At 41.2% G+C, this 23080-nt stretch overlaps 1 protein-coding gene and 1 long non-coding RNA gene across 2 annotated transcripts in view; one reads left to right on the top strand and one right to left on the bottom strand.

The window, feature by feature from the left end:
- The window catches only part of SLC16A12 (solute carrier family 16 member 12), a 74486-nt gene extending 62367 nt beyond the window's left edge, over positions 1-12119 (top strand). Inside the window, exons 4-7 of the mRNA XM_082721910.1 lie at positions 687-830; positions 2344-2923; positions 5184-5443; positions 9280-12119. Of these exons, the coding sequence (XP_082578036.1) occupies positions 687-830; positions 2344-2923; positions 5184-5443; positions 9280-9542 (1247 nt within the window). The 3' untranslated portion in view covers positions 9543-12119. The remainder of the gene's footprint in view (positions 1-686; positions 831-2343; positions 2924-5183; positions 5444-9279) is intronic.
- Positions 12120-13304: 1185 nt separating this feature from the next.
- LOC309860200 lies at positions 13305-14497 on the bottom strand. Its single transcript, XR_014309245.1, has 2 exons — positions 14375-14497; positions 13305-13695 (listed from the first exon to the last, which is right to left on the bottom strand). It is a non-coding gene; the product is annotated as an uncharacterized lncRNA (long non-coding RNA).
- Between the last annotated feature and the right edge of the window lie 8583 nt (positions 14498-23080).

Raw genomic sequence — 23080 nt, 5'->3', positions numbered from 1 at the left:
ACATGTCATATTCCCCTAAACTTCTATTTCTCTGCAGTCTGTTCCAGCTTTAATTAATATTCTATAAACCTGGCAGTTGGCACAGTTCTGACACATTGTTAAACCTCTACAAAGTAGAGGGAGGCCAACCAAAATATCACCGTGGACGTGAAGCATTTGATTTCTCATCCACAGAGTTTCCTAAAGCCTAAAAACAGTACCAGATTGTGAAATGTGTCTGTGGTCTCTTTCCCTGGCCTTCCCTGCCTAGCACTGCCAGCCACAGTGTCCACTTTCCTTCCCTGCCAGCTGACTGCCGTAATTATTGCTATTGGTGCATGATCAAAACCATATAAAACATACAAGGTACATCCCAGTCCAGGTGATAACTAATTTAAATAAGGAGCTGATTCACTGTTCAAAAAGCACCCCAGAGCCCTGGGATTATAACGGTAAGAGAATGAAGTGAGGGGGCCACGAAAAGCAAGTCAGCAGACCCTGTCCTAATTCCAGCTTTGCTACCTGTTCTCTGTGTGACTATGGACAAGTCGTTTCCTCTTTCCTCAGTGACCAAATCCATAGAATGAGCAGGACAGGCTTGATGCTGTAAAGGCCCATCATTCTCGGCTTTGCCGATGCAACACCACAGTCTTCTCGCAGTACCCTCAAGGCCCTTCTGTTAAACCCATTTATTATTGCTTTTGAAGCGCCGCTTGGGAGTGTTGTCAGTAACCACTTATCCTGCCAAGTGGGAATCATGCTGGGTGGCTTGCTGGCCTCTACTGGTCTCATCCTGGGCTCATTCGCCACCAATCTGAAGCATCTCTACCTCACTCTGGGAGTTCTGACAGGTAAGGGCACTTGGTACCCCTTATCTCGCCCCACCCCCATTCAATTTTTGTTAAGCACATCCACAGAACTGTAATCCATAAAATATTCATCTTGCTAGATGCACCGTTTAGCTGACCTAGTTTATGCTTACCTAACCTAGCAGTTAAAAGAGCTGGAAATCCAGCTGATTGTACTGCTGTACTGAAAATGTACCAGCTGCATGATAAAAGTAACTGCTGGCTTCCCCTTGGGCAGCAGAGCATGGTGAGATTCAGTACTCGGAACCAATGAGTGATTAGCCAGGGCAACATATATTTTCAGCAGTGACCATTCTCCCAACATCTTTGCCAAGAACTAAAAATACTACCTCTGACGACCTGAGTTGGCCCTGCTTTATAGTGAAGATCACTGTCCAGTAAGTGGGGGTTTCTCTCAATGTCATGGAAGTACACTTTAGAGAATTACAATGAACCCTGCAGGAAGAAAAGAAACCCATGTGCATCCATAAATCAGATGCTAAGGGGACTGCTTGGCATCAAGGTGGAATCAGTTGGTGGCACTGGAGTGGCAATATGCCCCATCACTCAGAGCGACTTGGATTAGCACTAACTCACAGTCTGCGCACCGTGCCATAGCAGGTAGCGTGATCTGGCCAATAAAAGCCATAATCTCATAGTGATTTTATAAATCTGGCTCTGTCGGCTAAGAAAATGTGTCTAAAAGGCCCAGCTGCTAGGGTGTCCAGGCATCTCAGTTTATCAAGGAGGGCCCTGGTCGTAGCACTGAAAACCTCATCTCCAGGAAACCTACCAGTCCCGGCAAATCAGGATCATTGGTCACCCTGCAGTACGGATGGAAAAGAGAGCTGACGGTGGTTCTGTTTTTCCATTTGGATGCCATGAATTCCCAGGGGTTGACTCCCTTTTAGAATTTCTTGGCTTAAAAGGAATTGAAGCTGAAAACCTTTCAGAGGCTTTCCCCTGAATTTAAGGACTATTTTCAAGTTACTCTATCTATATGCAAAATCCGTGTATAAAGCTGGCATGACGTTTCCCAATCATGTGAAATTACCCTGGAATTTCACGGGGCCGTATATGCTGTTGAAACCCAAATTCCAGAGTAGTCCTGATGATCAGAGTTGTGTTTTCATAGGCCATGAAAAGTTGAGTTAATTCTCTGGATAATTTAAGATAAAAAAGATTCGTTGATGGGGAGAATAAGTTTCTCTAGGTCAGCATTATCCTGATTTTCTAGTTAATCCAAATTCAGTTTTAAAGTTCTTCATTGCATTTTAAGAAGCCATATCCCTTGAGGGTTTCTTCCCAAGAAGAAAGTCATATATATGCTGTATTTTCCCAACTGTGGATGACTGGTTGGGGGAGACTCCCCTGCAGCTTGGTGTAGAAAATAGTTTTCAGAGGGTTTTCAGAGAAGGCCAGATTCTCCTTCATCCAAATAAATTTATTCTGAAATGTTTTCTTTCATTGGCTGTTCATGGCGTGCCAGCACTCATGGACTTCTCTCTATCCTTAGGTCTTGGATTTGCACTCTGTTATTCTCCAGCGATTGCCATGGTCGGCAAGTATTTCAGCAGACGGAAAGCCCTGGCTTACGGGATCGCCATGTCCGGAAGCGGCATCGGCACCTTCATTCTGGCCCCGGTGGTTCAGCTCCTTATCGAACAGTTTTCCTGGCGGGGAGCCTTACTCATCCTCGGGGGCTTCGTTCTGAATCTCTGTGTTTGCGGTGCCTTGATGCGGCCCATTACCCTGAAAGAGGAACAGATGACTCCAGGGCGGAACCCCATCAGTAGAACTCAGAAACAAGACTTCAAGCGAGTGGCTCCCTGTTCCACTTTGACTAAAAAATGGGTGCAGACCTGCCTCTGTTGCTCTTTGCAGCAGGAATACAGTTTTTTACTGATGTCAGACTTTGTCGTGTTAGCCATCTCTGTTCTCTTTATGGCTTATGGCTGCAGTCCTCTCTTTGTGTACTTGGTACCTTACGCTGTGAGTGTTGGAGTGAGTCACCAGCAAGCCGCTTTCCTTATGTCCATACTCGGGGTGATTGACATTGTTGGCAATATCACATTCGGATGGCTAACTGACAGAAGGTAAAATCCTTTGAGACCACAGCTGGTTCCCTACCAGGGGGAAGTTTTCCATATCTGAAAGCAACTCCCTTGCTTGTTCTTCCAGTGAGAGGTCGGCAAACATTTTCTGTAAAGGGCTAGAGAGTAAACATTTTTGGCTCTGTGGGTCATGTGATCACAGTTATTCAACTCTGCTGTCATAGCACAAACCAGCTGTAGACCCTATACAGACAAATGCAAGTGAGGGTGCACCAGTAGGATTTTACTTATGGATACTTAAATTTTTAAATAATTTTTTTAAAGATTTTATTTATTTGACAGACAGATCACAAGTAGGCAGAGAGGCAGGCAGAGAGAGAAAAGGGGAAGCAGGCTCTCTGCTCAGCAGGGAGCCTGATGCAGGGCTCTATCCCAGGACCTGAGCCGAAGTCAGAGGCTTAACCCGCTGAGCCTCCCAGGTGCCCCCGGATACTGAACTTTTAATTTCTCATATAATTTTTATGTATCAAAATAATCGTGTTCTTTTTATTTTTTTCCAGCCCACTCAAAAATAGAAAACCATTCTTAGTTCATAGAGAGTGCAAAAACCAGGTAGTGGGGTGGATTTGGCCATAGTTGCCCAAACGCTGTTCTAGATGGTTTGGGAGAGTGGATAAGTCTAAGTGGCCGAAACCTGTGGTAACTACAAGTTCTGGTGACAGATTTAATTTCATCCCAAGTCAAGTCTGTCCTCAGGCTGGGTGTTGTGGTTTTAGTTATTTTTTAATGACCCCAGAGGCTGGCTGGCAATGGAGAGAGGAGCAGAACTCAGTCCAGGCAGAAAGACCAGGGGCAATAATCATGCATGATTTCTAGGCACATATTTGTGTTTGACAATTCAAAGAGCAAATACTTTCATTATAATTTTAAGTTTGGGAATCACAGTTGTCAGAAATCCACTAAGTGGTTTCTTCAGCTAATGCTTATCTGCTAGGATTGAAGAGAGCAAGGTCCTCCTCTTCTCCTAAACGGACTCTTCACACTTGAGCTATGAAGTGGGAGAGCAATGATCCTGTATTATGTCTTTGGTAATTAACCAGGGCTCCACTGCCGTTCTCCAGGGCTATGAATATTTAAAATTAATTCCAAAAATGTAGCGGGTAAGGAAAAGAGCAGAGAGCAGCGGCATATGCCTGGACAATCAACTCAACAAAGAAGTAGCCCAGTGTAGGTTTGATAGAGGCGTATGAAGTCGGAGATACGTGAGACATAAGTTCTTGCACTGACTCTGCCCCCTTATTATCCCTGTGAGCTAGGGAAAATCACTAACCCTCAGATCCTTAAGGGTCTTCATCGGCAAAACAGGCCAGTGCAATATTTTTCTATTAACCCTTAGCATTTTGTGAGATGGTAGGTTGAAAACTGTTTGTAAAGTATAAACTGCTGGTGCTGATATTATACTGAGTCTTTGTAATAATGATGGTATCAATGCCATTTGGTAACAATGATGAGTTTGGAGCTAGAGAGGGAAAGTGGAATGGAAGTACCACTGGGGAGGGCTCGAAATAAGACTTGGTCCTCGTACAAGACCTTCATAGTCTTTGGTAAAGCATTTTAATGTCTTCATATGCTAGCTTCTCCCTTTTATATGCTGGGGTTTTTAAAATATTTTATTTATTCATTTGACAGAGAGACACAGTGAGAGGGAAAACAAGCAACGGGAGAGGAAGAGGGGAAAGGTCCCGATGCAGGGCTTGATCCCAGGACCCGGGGATCATGACTTGAGCCAAAGGCAGACTCCTGACCGACTGAGCCACCTAGGAGCCCAGGTGCCCCTATGCTGGGTTTTTGAGCATATATGACGTACCACATACCAGTGGATATCCTATTTGAAAACATCTAGTAGGATAGGCTACTAGGAAATGTTAGCTTCCTGATACTGTACCTGTTATTTTAGAACTATCCTTAGAGTAACCCTAACAAGATTGGTAACAGTCCCATTTTCTAGCTAAAGAAATTGAGATTAGAGGTGAGCCATTAGGAGGTATAGAGTTGGATTCAAAATTCCCATCTTTCTAACTTCAGAGCGTATGCTACTTTCTGCCATACCATGTTTCCTGGGAAGATGCATTCTGTGTCTCCATATACCAGAAAGAATGATAGGCAGACAACATAGATAACCATGGGAAGCCTTCTCTATAAGTAACAACGATGCTTATTGCTGGGGGCGGGGGGCATGGTTCTAAAGCTCTCGGATAGAACCCGTGCATACTACCCTCATTCTCGATCTTCAAATCCACAGGTGCCTGAAGAATTACCGGTATGTCTGCTACCTCTTTGCCGTGGGACTAGATGGGCTCTGCTATCTCTGCCTCCCAATGCTTCAGAGCTTTCCCCTGCTCGTGCCTTTCTCTTGTACCTTTGGCTACTTTGATGGTGCCTACGTGACTCTGATCCCTGTAGTGACTGCAGAAATAGTTGGGACCACTTCTTTGTCCTCAGCGCTCGGTGTCGTATACTTCCTTCATGCAGTGCCGTACCTGGTGAGCCCGCCCATTGCAGGTAAGTTTCCAGAGAGATCCCCCAACCACCTCGTCTGTTTGTCATACCAATGTGAAAACAGTGAACTCATGCATAGACAATGAGGATTAGAAAATAAGTTGGGAAGAGTGAAAGAGAAAGGGATTCAAGAGCCATCAGAATATCATGGTCTTACTTATATCCTTGTTTTATAACTTCCTTCCAGCCAATGGAGACCTTAGCCTACTTGGAAAGAAAAAATCCAAAATTAGGGTCCTGATTCCCTTCCACACTAATGACGGGAGTATTGGAATGGAGCAGCTGTTCAAAACAAGTCAGGCACATGCAGAGGAAAGTTTAGAGGGAGTACAGGGTTCCACTTGGGGATAGCAGGCAGTGAGGCTGAAATGGTAAGTGAGCATGTCACAGTGGAGTACCTGGAGTGCCAGCCAAAGGAGCCAAAAGGGCCCTATATTCTTCAGAGACTCTGGATAATATTATGGGTTTTGTGTAAAGGGGTAATATGGTAGAGAGTATATTTTAGAAACTGGGATCTAGCAATTGACCTGGCAATTAGGGGAGGAGCAGTTAGGATTCCATTCTAATAGTTCAGAATCAAACTGATGGAGACCTACACTAGGGCTGCTGCAGCAGAAATAGAAATGAGCTCTTAGGGCAAAGAGGAAGTATTGGGGGGGGGAAATCAACTGAATTTAGCATGTGAGAGTGAGGGAGGAGAAAACACAAAGATAACTTAGAAAATAATGGCATGGTTGAAAGAAATAAGGAAGCTGGAAAAAGTGGCTTTGCCAGAAAAAACAATGAATTAAAAGTTTAGAAATATTCAGATATCTGAAATACCCAATAAAATGTCCAACAGAGCTGTTTAAAGATGAAATCTGAGCTTTAGAGGGAGGCCGGATTTGGATTTAAAGATTTGGGGATTATCAGATTAAGCATCTAGAATGGTTTGTGAACCGTCAAATGCTATAGAAATTTAAAGCATGATTGAACAAGTGATTTGACAACTATTTATTGCTTGCGTGCACCAGCATTTCTGTTGGCACTACTATGGCAGCAAACAGGTCAGAGTCCCTCCCTCCTTCCCGGAGAATGTGGTCTAGACCAGTGTCTCTCAAAATGGAAGTTCTGGGACCCCCTGCGTCCAAACCCCTTGGGGCCCTTGTAACAAAACACAGATTCCTTGATCCTCCTTTGTGATCTGAATCTTTCCAGGAATCTACATTCTGAATCAGCTCACGTACAGTAAAGATTGAGAATAATTGGTTCTTTTTTTATTTTTTTTTATTTTTTTTTATTTTTAAAAAGATTTTATTTATTTTATTTGACAGAGAGAGAGATCACAAGTAGGCAGAGAGGCAGGCAGAGACAGAGGGGGAAACAGGCTCCCTGCTGAGCAGAGAGCCCGATGTGGGGCTCAATCCCAGGACACTGAGATCATGACCTGAGGCGAAGGCAGCGGCTTAATCCACTGAGCCACCCAGGCACCCCAGTTGGTTCTTTTTTTAAAAGAGCTTTTTTATTTATTAGAGAGTGAGTGCGTAAGCCCAAGAATAGGGTGAGGGGCAGGAGGAGAAGCAGACTTCCCACTGAGCAGGAAACCTGATGCGGGGCTTGATCCTGGGACTCCTGGATCTTGACCTGCACCAAAGGTGGCCCCTTAACCTACTGAGCCATCCAGGTGCCCCGCGAATAATTGTTTCTGATTTTATCACCTGCCTAAACTAAAACTAAGAGAGTGAAGGTCTCTGAAAATAGGCAAAAAAGAAACGCGCCAAACATGTGCTTAGAAGAAAGGAAGGGAATTTTTGAAGAAGGCAGGATTTCTGCTTTAACTGATATTGTGAATAAAAAGTTTTGAATTATTTCCAAACTCTAGTGATTGCTAAAGAAGCACACTGGGGGGCAATCTGGTTGCTTCAGAGCTGTGGATAAAATATCCTGGTCAGTTTAAACTGGTGATATAGGGCTACATGTTTAATGCTTCATTTTGGGAAGTGCCCCCAAATGTTTTTTGGGGGGTCATTTTGGGGGCAGTTTCCCAAAGTGTCCCCACATCCTCCCTCCATAGCCAATTTTTGTGTTCACCAACCTTTAGGAGCAGTATAATTCTGTAATTCTTTTAAAAAGTCACAGTGCATCAATGAAATTGGAATTCCTAGATCTTTTTTCAATCTGTGGCCTTCCTTTGGCAAATCAGACATTATACTTATTGTCAGGCATTGGAGAATCTTACCATTTATTTAATTACCTTTAAAATGACAACTCAGTCTCTTCTGTTTGGTGCTACCGAAATATATGCATAAGTAAATCCCACAATAACTAAAATATTTGAGATACTGTGAATTGTAGGAAACTTTGTGGGGCTTATAACAATTTCTCCATAACATTTTTTAAAAGATTATTTATTTATTTATTTGACAGAGAGAGATCACAAGTAGGCAGAGAGGCAGGCAGAGAGAGGGGGAAGCAGGCTGCCCGCCGAACAGAGAGCCCGATACAGGGCTTGATCCCAGGACCCTGGGATCTTGACCTGAGCTGAAGGCAGAGGCTTTAACCAACTGAACCACCCAGGTGCCCCTCGACATAACATTTTTGACTAATGAATTAAAGTGGGTGAAAGGTAAAATCATATGCCTTCCCAGTGGATTTAAGTTTAGAGGCACTTTTTTAAAAGATTTGTTTTATTTATTTTAGAAAGAGAGAGAGAGAACATGAGAGGAAGGAGGGGGAGAGGGAGAGAATCTTCAAGAAGACTCCTCACTGAATGCAGAGCCTGATGTGGGGCTTACCCCCACGACCCTGAGATTGTGACCTGACAAAACCAACTGAGTCACCCAGGCACCCCAATTTGGAGGAATTTTTTTTTAACTTTTTAATCAGAAAATAATTGCCTGCCGAGGTCTAATTTGACCCCATTGATTCTCTGATCCTTGTGGCCCATGTTTTGCATATCATATACCTTGGTCCTCCTCAAAATTTTGAGGTGGAATAGCTATTGATATTAATTTGTTGCAAGAAGAAATAAAGGGGGAAAGAAAAACCCATGATTGCAAAATGATACCCGGTGATACGAGGTGCAGTTTGCATTGGCAACTTCTATGATGGCCCAAAGGTCTGATTTCAAACTGCCCAGGGTACAGTGACTGGATCCAACTGAAAATTTGAATTCTGCTTTATCCAGAAGCATGTTATGTTACTCAGGATAGACAGTATGTGGGTACTGGGAATACTACTAACATTCGGTACAATTATACAACAAACATAAATGATCCCGACTCAGTAATTTGAATGACACTATTTTTTTTTAAGATTTTTAAAGATTTTAAAGATTTTTTAAAGATTTTAAAAGATTTTAAAGATTTTTTAAAGATCTTTTTAAAGATTTTTTAAAAGATTTTTTTATTTGACAGAGAGAGATCACAAGTAGGCAGAGAGGCAGGCAGAGAGAGAGGAAGGGAAGCAAGCTCCCCGCTGAGCAGAGAGCCCAATGTGGGGCTCGATCTGAGGACCCTGGGATCATGACCTGAGCCACCCAGGCACCCCTGAATGACACTATTTTTATCTTTTCTTCCATACTTGCTGGTATTAATAATAATATTTGTTGTGTGATCTCTAAGAATGGGACACTGCTCCAAGTACTTTACAGAACAACAATCTGTTTTATGTGTTTTCCTAGAAAACAGAATGCAGTTTTCAGTTGCTGCACAATATTTTTAGATCGGCTTTGTGTGTCAAAACTATGATGGTGGTGATAGCAATCTAGTGTTTATTATCATTAGAAAGCATTAGATTTGGGAGCACGTAAATAATTGGATTTTACACTCAACAATGTAATTTTGTGGTGCTTATTACAGGATGGCTTGTCGATACGACTGGCAGCTACACGGCGGCATTTCTTCTCTGTGGATTTTCAATGATATTCAGTTCTGTGTTGCTTGGCTTTGCTAGACTCGTAAAGAAGAGGAAAAAAACCCAGCTGCAGTTCCTTGCCAAGGAATCGGATACCAAGCTGCAGCTATGGACCAATAGATCGGTGGCTTACTCTGTAGCAAGAGAGTTAGATCACAAAGACGATCAGTGTGTGGCTCTGACAGTGCCTGGTTCCAACCCCACATGACCCATGGCCTTGAGCCTGGGAATCTTCAGGGCTGAGAGAGGTGGGACCACTGGACTGCACGTGTCTCGGAAACATTTAATTTTGGCAGAGACATTGCCTTCCGAGGAAATTACTGTTATTATTTTATTAACGTTTATAGGGGAAATACCAAATAACAAAGCAAGTTGGACTGGCTCAGAGTTTCCTCATTTGTGATTTGTATTCACAGTCGAACTTGTACCTTTCAGGCAATGAGCATCACTCTATGGAGAATGTTAGGACGGAGCTGCTATAATTCGCTGTAACTGGGGGTAATTTCGAAGCATGACCAAAGCAGATGACATTGGAAAGCTTTGTTGCCAACTCTGCCCCTCTGTCTGACTCCCTCAGAATGGAAACGGAAACAATGGCATGTTAGATGTGCTCACTTGATGCTTTCTTGGAGAAAGGGGTCTGTATTAATCACTGCCTTTTGCAGAATCTAAAGCGTTCTTCAACAACTCCGTGTAAAGCCCTAGTGAGAAACTCTACTAGAGAAAGAGTTGACATCTTCACCTCCCACCTCCACAGAAGGCTTCTTCCTAAGGCTGAGCCCCTCCCCTCTGATTAGGCACCCACATCTGTTAATATAATACTGAATTTAACAGAATACAGCAAGTCACAAGGGTGATTTCTAAATCTTACCTGACATGTTAACACCAACACTTCTCTCCCCCTTTTTTTCTTTAGAAACAAAGCTTTTATTTGAATTGTACACACAGTCCTGCCAGGAACTGAAAGTGTTAGCAGAATTCCAGCTGGGCAGAAATTGAATTCTTGAATCAGCAGGTCTCTGATGGGAGGGTTTTTTTTTTTCAGATCAGACATTTCGGTTCATCATTACCCAAAACAGAAACTTGGGAGGTTAGCCTGAAAAATATTCTAAAGGTGAGATTCCTTTCTCCCTGGGTTAAGTTTTTATCTTTTTATGGATAATCATTAGAAACTTGATTCTAACTTGGGCCTCTTCACCTGAGTGAGAAGGCTTTAGGGATTCGGCTGAGCATCCCAGTGCTCATTAATTAGAGCTTTGGTCGGGGGAGAGGGAAGAGAAGCTTAAGAAGGCTAATGCTGTGACACTTTATAGTTCATAGAACTTGTTTATGTACCTTTGCTCATTGGATTAGAATAATTTACTCATTCTCAAGTACTCTGTTTTCCTACAGTTTGGAGTAATTTCTGACTTTTCAGAGGGAGGACGTGGGAAAGAAGAGAAAGGCCAGATCTGCTGGCTTGTCTCCAACCATTTGCATCCCCAAATTGTGTCATACCTGTAAATTAGAAGCAAGTTACACCGTTGAAGGGGGATTTTAACTATGGAAAAATTTAAAATCTGAGCCTCAAAGAAATATTTTGACCCCGAAGTCCATTTTATCCATTGTCCCTCCAGAGGCCTGCACTGAGGAAGATCTTAGGTTGACTAGGCATGTTCAGCAAGTCTTTGCCTATAACTGGATTACGTCATGAAATTACATATTAATACATTGCTTTCAGAATGAAATACTGCCTTGATTTAATGGAAGAAAGCTGTAGTATTTCATAGTTGTTTTCCAAAGATAAATTTGAATGTTGCCTGTTATCTGTTTTACTTAGTTTAAGGCTGTAGTTTTTTTTTTTTTTTTTTTTAAGATTTTATTTATTTACTTGACAGAGAGAGATCACAAGTAGGCAGAGAGGCAGGCAGAGAAAGATGAGGAAGCAGGCTCCCTGCCGAGCAGAGAGCCCGATGCGGGGCTCGATCCCAGGACCCTGAGATCACGACCCGAGCCGAAGGCAGCGGCTTAACCCACTGAGCCACCCAGGCGCCCCAAGACTGTAGTTTTGAACCCATTTACTTTGTCACTTGCAATTTAAAAACAAGATTTGGAAAATATCTGTAAAAAAGTCAAAGTTAAATGAACTTATGTGTGTTTGGAGTACCACTTTACACTAAATGTCATTTCTTGAATCTTCAAGCCTAAAGATTTTTTGAAATATAGTTATAAATATTTTTATACATATTTTTTCCTGGTGATCACAGTAAAATTTTGTTTATCCAGCTCTGCAATATAATTTCTCTAAAGTATTATAAGTATTCATGAAAAATGAGTATAGAAACCAGAGTTTTAAAAATTTTATATAAAATAATTCAGATATTTTACTTTATACATGCATAAATTTATATTTTAATTCCCTTTTGGAGCAACATTTTTAGAAAACCAGCAAGGAAAATGTAGATTTTTAGAGTCTATCATTGTCTAACTTCACAAAATGTTACTGTTAAGGTTCCATGTGCCTATACTGTTTATTTCAAAAGGGAGGAATTTGTGGAATGAGGTATTTTGTGGAATCAAGAACAAGATTGTGGTGTGATGATTCAACATCTTAAATATTACTTTATATCACTTCAAGTTCTACTTTGAAATTGATAGAAAAGCAAAGAAACTAACTTCTATAGATACATTGTACCATTGGGCCTTCTTTTCAGATTGAGATTTTACTAATAGATCGGATATTTATGCTAATATTTTCTTATTTCAAAAGCATAATAAAGTGAATTTATATTTGTGTTTGGAAAAATATATTTTTTTTCCTGTACATGGGCTTGGATTGAATGGTGAATGGGCTTGTCTGAATTATGCTAAAATGTAGCTAGCATATAAAGATGTGGTAAACAATCAAATAATTTACAAAAGCCAAACCCATTTATTGAGTACTTCCAATGCATTAGCTACTGTGCTAAGTACTTCCTACATATTGTCTTATTTAATTCCCATAATAACCTATATTATCACCATTTGATAAATGTGGAAACTGAGGCATCAAGTGGCCACTGCATTCCTCTGGCTCCAGTGAAATCCTGTAAAGCTAGGAAGCTGTGTGTGGCTGGAACCTGCCTTGGGTTTTCTTCTTATGTGTGTTCAAAAAGCCATTTGGAAACAGACCCTCCTTTGGAAAGATAAAATCCTTCAGATTATGCTTCCTCTCCCAGTTCGTATAAATGGGAAGATTCTAGAATGGAAATTTCTAAGAGTTTTCCCAAGAGTCTGGTTCTATCAAGACCATCACTTCCAGCTAAGTGGTTTAATTTGCTTTTTATTGATCCAGGCCTCTCTTTGGGGGCATTTATGTATGTATAGCAGGGAGAAGGTTGGGAAGCACACTTTGTCTCAAAAGAGAGTTCTTTCTTCTGCATTACCAGAATCATGCTTTCTCAGCCAAGAATTGAATTTTTTTTCTAAGTGCCTATACCATTGCCCAGTGGTGACAAAGATGGTAATGTCTATCTGGCACTCACCTTCCTGGTCTTGATTCTAATTCTGAAATTGCTTATTGAATTGAAATAGTGTGAACTCAAGGTAGATAGCTGAGTTTTCTTTCTCATACTTCAAAGTTTGAGTCTTTATTTTTTTCTAACTCCACCAAACAATAGATTTTAAAAGATTTTTTTTTAGGGATTTTATTTATTTCTTTGATGGAGAGAACGAGTACGGGGGGTGGGAGGGGCAGAGGGAGAAGGAGAAGCAGACTCTCCACTCAGCAGGGAACCCAAAGCAGGACTGAATCCCAGGACTCTGAGATCACGATCTGAGCCCAAGGCAGATGCTTAACCAACTGAGCCCCCGGGTACTCCAAACAATAGATTTTTATAACTGTTGCCAGAGCAGCTACCAGTGAGAGATGACTGGGATTTGGTCCCATAACACAGAGAAATATTTGAGAGAGGGAATCTAGAAATATTCAATCACAATAAAAAGACTAACATTTAAAATAAAACATTTTATTATGGAAATTTTCAAATGTACAAAAATGTACAGTAAAATGAACTTGACATAACCATCCCATAACATCTACAATTATCTACCTTTACCCTCTCCCTTGATGAAGCTGACAGGACATGTCTTCCTTCAGCTGTCAAGGAATAACCGAACCTGGCAAGAATAATTTATTCACGCAAGCAGAGGGTACAGGTGGCTGGTATCACTTGTTAAAGAACCACATCATTAGGAAGCTGATTGGGTCCTCTTTCTTTCTGTGGACTTTGGGTATCTGAATTACAAGTTGCAACTCTTCCTTCTTCTCTCCCCAGGCCTGATGTGATTTATCTTCCTCTAGCTTAAGAAGGTGTCAAATAAGTGAAAAGTGCTTTTGAATTCTGGAAAAGAGTGATGATTATTACATTCATTCTTCTTCTTTTTTTTTTCCTAAAAGATTTTATTTATTCATTTGACAGACAGAGATCACAAGTAGGCAGAGAGGCAGGCAGAGAGAGAGAGAGAGGGAAGCAGGCCCCCGGCTGAGCAGAGAGTCCGATGCGGGGCTCGATCCCAGGACTCTGGGATCATGACCTGAGCTGAAGGCAGAGGCCTTAACCCACTGAGCCACCCAGGCAACCCCATTCATTATTATTCTTAATTATTTAAGTGTCAGGGGCTTCTCTGTGGAGTCTGGACCTAGGATTGGTCTAAAATTAAATAAAAAGCATGTTATTTTTAAGGAGTTAATGTGTAATCGACTTAAGATATAAAGTGGCATTAAAAGACATTAAAATTAACATTTTGAAATTAATTTTAATTAATAATTAAATAATAATAAGTTAATTAAAATTAATTTAAAATTAACATTATAAAATTCTTTCTTTTGCGATGGCAAGTTAGGTCTTTTCCCACTGACACAATGGTGGAAGAATGAGAAGCCCCAGTCCTAGCAATGGTGAAGACATATATATTCTCATTCCCAAAGTACTTGTTTCTACAACAGGGACCTGAGCAGAGTCTGGGTGTGGTTCAGGGTGGGGAAGAAGATATGAAGGAGGCAAAGGGATATGTGGTTACCTGAGATTCCAGCAGACTCTGAAAGAGCCTCTGGATCTAAATTTGCCAGTCCCTGCTCACGCAGGGGTGGAAGAATTTGGACATCTGACTTCAGTTTCAACGTTCAGCCGTCGAGGAGAGCCTATTTTAGAATCATAAGTTACAGGTCTGGTATGACCCTTCAGTACCAGCCCTGGTCTCCAATGTCAAGCAGGGCGTAGCTCCTGCCTAACTTACAGACTTGATGTTGGGCTGCACTCTTGCTGCCAGTGACCGTCTCGGTAGGTTCCCCAGGTCATTTTTGCCTATGTTGATCCTTCAGTGTGCTCACTTCTGGGGTACACTTCTGGTGTACACTTCAGTGTACTCACTTTTGGGGTACAATTTAAACATCACTTTCTAGACAGCCCGTCTGTAACCACTGCCCCATCTAAATTCTATATCACCACTATCACGACACACATAACATTCTCATAACATTCCGTTCTTTTCCTTTAAAAAATATATTTTAGTTATAATTAATATTCATGTGTGCATTTACTTAAAATGTCGTCTCCTCCACAAAACCACAAGCTTTCTGAGGCTAGGGATCATACTGACTCTTCACTAGTCAGTCCAGTGCCTAAAATATAGTAGGCACTGGACAAATACTTGGTGTGTAAATGAATGAATGAAGAAACTGCTAATGAGAATTTAACACACCTAGAACTGGGGCTGATTGAAGGGTTGGGTGTGCTTGAAGTTGCTCTTGGCCCCAGAATGGATACAATATGTTAGATAATTATAATCTGTGGGCCTAAATAAAACACCTGGTGAGATGTGTCCCAGGATTAGTAGGAGCTTCAGAGCACTGAGTGGCACTCAGGTTTGGAAAAGCAAATAAAGGTAGCAAAGAGAAGAGTTGGTAGAAATAAAGTAAATAACTAAAACTTTTAATTGAGGCCTGAAACTAAAAATGGTATGACTGTGTTCAACCCAAACAGGCTTAATTAGAAAGCTCTGTTGTGCTCAGACTGAGTAGAAGGCCTAGGGGTGGGGGCTTACACAGGGAGCCCTGGGACGTTAGGAAGAGGTGGAACACCTGTGTCTCATGCATGAAAAATGGTATTTCAGGTACAGGCAGCACACAAGCTGCTTTTACTTTGCAGGAAAACTACACCACTATTTGGCCAGGAGCAGAAGTCCCTGACTGGAGTCTTCTGCACAGTCCTAGGCTGGCCTCAAACTCAAAGGGCATTACTGAAAATTAGCATGCTTGTAAACATTTTTAAGAGTTAATGGGAGGGTTTAGTCAATTAATGACTATCTTTAAAGCACCTCATCAGCATCTGATATCGTTTTTATGGTAGGGAATTAAAAATTCCTAGCACCTTCCATGATTTCAAGTTAATTGCCTAATTGGTAAATTGAAACCATTGCCATGGGAACAGTACCATGAAGTTGTTAAATGCTGACCTGAAGCTAAGGGCTCTGCGTACTATGGAGGTTAGGAGAGGAGGAATTCACTAAGGGCTGGAGAAACTGGAGGCCATTCCAAGGAATTCAGGTATAGGGCTGAATGGGTTGGAATCAGCCCCTACTCTTTCTAGGGGAAGAAGCTGGGAGTAGGGGAAAGGGAAGTGGGACAGCCACTTTATGTGGCTACCTGAGGTTCCAGCAGATACCCAAGGCCAGTGGAGCACTAAACACTAGTTAAACACGAATAATTGTGTTTAATGATGAGGGGATCCATAGGGTATCTGGAACTTTGGGTATTGCTAAGATCTGGGGTTGTATTTGGTGTCTATAATTTGAAAACAGGAATTTTCAGAGAATGGGTTTATACCTCAATATTCATTTCTCAACTCTAAAAAGGAACCATTTAGGGGTGCCTGGCTGGCTCAGTTGAAAGACCACACCACTCTTGATCTTGGGTTGTGAATTTGAGTACCAAGTTGGGTGTAGAGATTACTTAAATAAGTAAAACTTTAAAAGAAACCCAAATAGATAAAAAAGAATCATTTGTAAGTTTTCTCTCTTAAAGGGTCCAGAGCTTCAGGAAGTTTTTTGTTTTGTTTTACTTTGCTTTAAATTGACACGTTATACAGCACTGCCATCTGCTGGAATTAATGAGACCACCTCCCAAAATTTGGTGACTTCTAATTATAGTTCAAATGGACAATGGTGCCTTAGAATAAACATTGAAGTTTGTGATTGTTTCTTTCCGGTTCAGCCTCCAGTTCTTGCTCATTACCCATCCCATCCTCCTCTTCTTGCAGTACAATATAGGAATAAAGATGCTGTGTTGTGTTTTTCACCATTTTGATTGCCTAGGTCAGTTTTCTATGTGGAGTATCAAAGTTAATATGAATGATGGTTTTGATTGACTTAACTAAGGATAACCATTGGTAAAATTTAACATAAAATTTTTTGAGCCTTTTGCCTTTCTTAGGAATCCAGATTGCCATCCTGGGTTCCCTTCCTAGTCCCTACTAATGTTAATTGATTTGATTTGAGTTAATAAAGGGTTAAATTAAAGTATGAGACACAGACTCTTAAACACGTATGAGAAAGTCAAATTTTGAGAAATGTTGAAACCAAGTAATCTAAAGGAGTGTATTCTGTGTCAATTTGGAAACATATATAAAACATCATGTTTATTACATTGTATACAAATTGCGAGACAGTGATCGGATTTCCTTTAAAAATGTGTAATTCCGGGGTGCCTGGGTGGCGCAAAGGGTTAAGCCTTTGCCTTCGGCTCGGGTCATGATCTCAGGGTCCTGGGATCGAGCCCCGCATCGGACTCTCTGCTCAGAGAGGAGCTGCTTCCCCCTCTCTCTCTGCCTGCCTCTCTGCCTACTTGTGATCTGTCAAATAAATAAATAAAATAAAATCTTTTTTTAAAAAAATGTGTAATTCCTTCGAAACTGTGAAGGAATACTATTTGTGTCTACCAACAATTGCCTTCAGAGGGAAGTATATTGTCTTAAAAGGAAAGAGCTTTTTGTTGAACTAAGCATCTTGATGAATGTGGCTACGCATCTTGGATCTGTGGGTGAGAGTGAGGATGACTTACAACTGAAATGCTCTTTAAGGAAAATGGAGGCATTTTCAGAGGGAGAAGAGAGGAAGGGAAGATGTGAGGCCCAGAATCATGACAAGAGGCAGGAACATCAAGAAGTAGTTGAGGGTGTTTCCTCCTTTACTTCTCTCTCAGTCCCTCTCTCACTTTTCTTTCCTTCTTTCTCCACCTTCTCCTTTCCCGCCTCCTTTCATTCATAAAAAAAGGGGGATTATATGATATTAAGTTGTGTTTTTTTTTTCAAAAGATTTTATTTATTTATTTATTTGCCAGAGAGACTCAGCGAGAGAGGGAACACAAGGAGAGGGAGTGGGAGAGAGAGAAGGAGAAACGGGCTTCCCCCGCCCTGCGAGCAGGGAGCCCGATGCGGGGCTCGATCCCAGGACCCCGGAATCATGACCTGAGCCGAAGGCAGACGCCCAACAGCTGAGCCAACCAGGCGCCCCTGTAATATTAAGTCTTAAGTAATAGATTCTTCCCTCTGAAACCTCAATAAAGGGTTTTTATGTACAAATCATCTGCAAGTAGTTTTTGTTTTTTGTGTTTGTTTTGATGAGATTGAAGCATAAGGTTGTTGGAGTTCATGAGATATGGAGAAGGGAAAGCATGTGAAGAGAGGTGAAGCTATTCTTTTTTTTTTTTTAATTTTTTATTTTTTATAAACATATATTTTTATCCCTAGGGGTACAGGTCTGTGAATCACCAGGTTTACACACTTCACAGCACTCACCAAAGCACATACCCTCCCCAATGTCCATAATCCCACCCCCTTAAGTGAAGCTATTCTTAACACTAAATTAATGTTCAGTGGAATTAGGGTTCAGAGCCATTTTCCAAAGTCCACAGCTTAAAGGCCCGAGGCAAATCCAGACTATCTTAAAGGACTGTTAACTTATGACAACACTCTCCTTCCTTGCATTCTTGTGCTGCCTTCCACATTGGGAGAAGGTTCTGATTCTCTTAGCGTGGGAGACATAGTTCTTCTCCCAAGGAGAAAGGACTGGGTGTCTTGGCTTCTACTTGTTTACTGGTTCTTCAGCCTTCCAACGTGGGTTTACTTCCTTTCCTAGGGAATTTATTCCAAATTTCTGTTTTCCAACATTCAACTCCTCCAACTCTCCCTTAAATTGAGTTCCTTGATTTCTTTCTTTCTTTCTTTCTTTCTTTTTTTAAGGTTTTATGTATTTGACGGAAATCACGAGTGGGCAGAGAGGCAGGCAGAGAGAGAGGAGGAAGCAGGCTCCCCACTGAGCAGAGAGCCCGATGTGGGACTTGATCCCAGGACCCTGAGATTATGACCTGAGCCAAAGGCAGAGGCTTTAACCCACTGAGCCACCCAGGCACCCTGAGTTCCTTGTTTCTTAAGCCATTCTCTCCAGGGGTTTCAGAGCAGCTTTTAATCCCAGCATCAAAGACAGCTAAGGAGGACAACGAATTCTTTTTCACAATTCTTTCTAGGGAATTTGGGGACTCTATGTAAAACAGTGTTGGGTGACCTATGATTGTGGAATATCTAAGCTTGGTATGATCCTCTGTAACATTGTCCCCAGGATCTCTGTAAAGATTGGTCCTATCTTCCCGCATCCCTCATTCCAAATTTTAAGAATACTTTGAAAATACTGTAGAGAGGTTAGATGTTAGATTCTAGAACAAGACATCTAGGGTTTGAGTCCCCTTTCCACCTTTTCTCAGCTATGTGATCTTGGGCTTACTTAATTTCTTCAAATTTCAGTTTATTCACATGCAAAGGAAAGGACAAAATGCTTTTCTATAGGGATTTCATGAGGATTTTGTAAATTTAATACACGTAATGTACTTAGAACAGTACCTGGTACCTAGTGCATTCGGTGTGAGCATTTGTATGGTTATTCGTGTGTCACCAGCATCTACAGATGTGGCCAAACTAGAATTCCCCTTTTCTTAGGGCTTTCCTGCACTTTACTGGTTAGTTAGAGATGTGTAGAGGGGAAAGTCCTCCACAGGCCGACTTCTGAACTCTTGTGTGCTCATCTCTTTCTTTACCCTTACCCTGTTTTACCCCGGATGTAGGAATGGAAGAAACTTAGACAGAAATGGCTTTCTCTGAAGGAAAGACTAGTATGTTCAATGTCTTCAATGTTCAGTTCAAGTGACAGCAATCCATGCTTGAACTTCATAGTTTATCTGTGAGGTACCTATGTCTTCTCATGAGCTATGGCTTTCCCAAACCTAACACATCTCCCCTTCATTATCTCATTGATTATTCTGTCTAGATGCCACCATGAAAGGGGATATTGATAATTCTAGTTCATCACTTATAGAGACATAGGTTCAGAGCAATTATGGGAATATACACATGGCATTTCTGTGCATGTTTCTAGTAATTATATGTTGTTTTTAAAAATTCAGTTATAGTGAAATACAACAAAAGCTTAATGAAAGTTTATTTTAGTAAATATGAAACTGCCAGAGAAGGTGAGAGTTTTGTTTGGGCTCAGATGAGATGTATATGGCTTGACCACAGGAAAAGAGGAGACTATAGAGGAGAAGAAAGCACATCTCAATGATTCTGAGAACCTTGGCTAAGAAGAGAAGTGGAGGCGCACAATAGGCTTAGTCCTGGGAGAGGAATGGGGAAGCAGAGAAGAGGCATTGTCAGAGCAGAAAGTTACATGATAAAATGTGTGGCCATTAAATATAAAATAGCTCTGGGGCACCTGGGTGGCTCAGTGAGTTAAGTGTCTGCTTTGGTTTAGGTCAGGTTCTAGGACTGAGCCCCGCATTTGGCTCCGTGTTCAGTGGGGAGCCTGCTTCTCCCTCTCTCTTTGCCCCTCCCCCCTTTTGTGCTCCCTCTGTCAAATAGGTGAATGAAATCTTAAAAAAAAAAAAAAAAAAAAAAACCAAGAGGTAATTATTTAAAAAATAGATAAAATAGCTCTGTTGTTTTGTGGGGAGGGGTAGAGCAAGAAAGTTCAGGTTTGGGGGAGGATGCTATCCCAACCTGCAGTGGGTGCCTGTGGTGTGCTTATAATGCTATTGATCTATTTAATGTAGACTTTATTGATTTTCTGCTATGTTAAGAGAGGATTTAATTACTGAATTTAAAGAACTCCTATTCTAATTCCCCCCAACTTTGACAGTTATGACTCAATTCTTAGTTACTTTATCAGTTTTATAATTTATAATAATATATTTAAACTTTTTTTTATTCTTCCATCAAGCTATAACTCAATCTCTTGACTTCCCTTTTTACAAGTCTTTTTTTTTTTTAATTTCTACCCTCCCTTAACCTCTTTCCCCTTTTCTTTTCCAACTCAATATTACAAGGTGGAAAGATTATGTTCTGTTCTTCAACCATATTACCGATCCAAAAAGTCAAAAAACAATAGATGGCATTTGATATTAGGTGAACATGATTTACCCTACAGTCAATTAGAGTCATCTAATTGCATTTCTTTCACTGGGTGAGTTATTTTTACCTCCAAAGGCAGACAGAGATATAGGACTGTATACGATGAATTCATTAGGGAAACATCTGTTGGAAAAAATGGATCGGAGCAAGGAGAGGCTAGGAGAGCCATCAGATTGCGATTCAGGTCTCACTCCAAGTGCTGGAGAAAGAGGAGAAAAGTTGGGTGGAAGCATCTTAGAGTACAGGATAGGGTGTTTTTTAGTTTTTATTTTTAAGTAATCTTGACAACATGAGGCTCAAACTCATGACCCTGAGATTGAGTTGCATGTTCCACCAACTGAGCTAGGCAGGTGCCCCAGAGTACAGTATAGATTTGAGTAAAACTTGGCAAGGGTGATGGGGAATCCTTGAGCCTAGGTCACCTGTCAGAGGAGTTGTACATCTCCTAGGTCAGGGCCTGAGTTAGTGTCCCTGCCATGCTGGGAAGAATGGTCTCAATGCAAACGCAATGATGGATGTCAATATTTAGCAGATGGGAACCTCAGTCAGTATAATCCTTGTAGCTGGAGATCTGAGAGGTGATTCTCATGGCCACCACCCCTAGGGTTATAATGTTATTGTCCCTGAACTACTCAAAGGATTCTAATTGTCGGTCAAATTAATTCTCATTTCTTCGAATCCACCAATTATACAAAAGCATGGTACATTTTAATTTATTTTATATTTCTGTTGTGTTCTTTAATCTCAACAATAAGCACAGTCCATAAAAGAACCACTCTTGGGCCTGCTTATGTCATGGTTGATGTCATTTAGGCATAGTCACATCATGGCCAAACTATCAATTAAATTTTCATTGGTATAAGGAATGTTATTGATTATAGGTAGGAACTGTCAAACAGTGACAAGTACTACTGAACCAGGAGCAAGAAGAAATTATAGTCCATAAAGCAGATGGGAGATCTTAAGTGATGTCACCAGTCTAGGTCCCAACTTTCTTACTGATGTATTTGGTTAGAGCCGGGTCCTTCTGATTCTAAAGTTCCGTGGGTCTATATGGTTTTTCTTGAACTGAGCTTATGTGCATCTTGGACTTCTAGAAAAGAATACTGACTGCTTATATTGCCCTTGAAAGTCGAGCAGATAGCATGTAATCAACTGCTAAATCAGCTCTGCACGCAGAGAGGACAGAGAGTATGTTTAAAAGGTCTATTACTCTGAAGCCAGTTTTCCTGCCAGCTGACCCACTTGTTGGAAGACTCATCTTTGCTTTCATGAGACTGGTAGCATAGCTTTAGTGCCAACAAAATAGCTTCCAAAAGGCTGTGAAAGAGGCACTTCTGTTTTCTTGAAGGGGCAAATTACCTGAAGGGCAATTACAACCACTCCATATTTTTTGGTTTGTCTAATAGGCAAAGAAATAAACTCAGGCCTGATATCCTGGACTTTATCAGGCCACATGATGAGTTTATCTAACTATTCTGATTTGGACCCATTTCACAGGTTTTGAGTCAATTGGTAAGGCAGGCTTTCAGAGGTGGGGACAGGATACTATGCAATTCAATTCAGGCAACTTTTGTTAGACTTATTATATACCAAGCACTGTGTTACATACTGAGAGATTCAAATAAAAACAAGATACTTGAGGAATTTAGGATCCCCTGACTTAAGCCTATTAGCCTAATTAATTTTATTTTGTTTATATTTTCCATATTGTAGACCAGAGGCTCTCAAACTTTGCAGCACAATAGTTTCACCTAAGGAACTTAAAAATCACAATGCTGGGTGCCTAGGTGGCTCAGTCAGTTAACATCTGACTTTGGCTTGGGTCATGATCTCAGGGTCCTGGGATTGAACCCTGAGGCTGGCCCACGTGGAGTCTCCTTGTCCCTTTTGCAGTCCCTATCTTGTGGCCACTCCCCCTGCTCATACTGTCTCTCTCTCAAAGTAAATAAATAAATATATATATATATATTTTTTAATCGTAATGCCAATTTAGTCAGCCTCTGAGGTGGGACCCAGACACCAGTGTTTTGTTTTGTTTGAACTTCTCGGGTGATTCCAAAGTGTAATGTGAAATCCGAGGAGCAATACTATAGACTCTTACCTGAAGAACAGAAACATCATTACTTGAGAGCTTGTTTAAAGTTCAGAATCTTGGGCCCTCTGTGAAATCTAAAGAATCAAAATCTACCTGTTAACAAGATTCCCAAGCGATCTGCGTGCACGTTAACGTTCGACAGGTGTTGTGGTAGGCCCTGTTTCCCAAAGACTT

The sequence above is a fragment of the Mustela nivalis genome (genome assembly GCF_964662115.1).
Source record: "Mustela nivalis genome assembly, chromosome: 2".
Classification (NCBI taxonomy): domain Eukaryota; kingdom Metazoa; phylum Chordata; class Mammalia; order Carnivora; family Mustelidae; genus Mustela; species Mustela nivalis.
The sequence above is the reverse complement of the archived record's forward strand: the minus strand, read 5'-3'. Positions and strand labels throughout refer to the sequence as shown.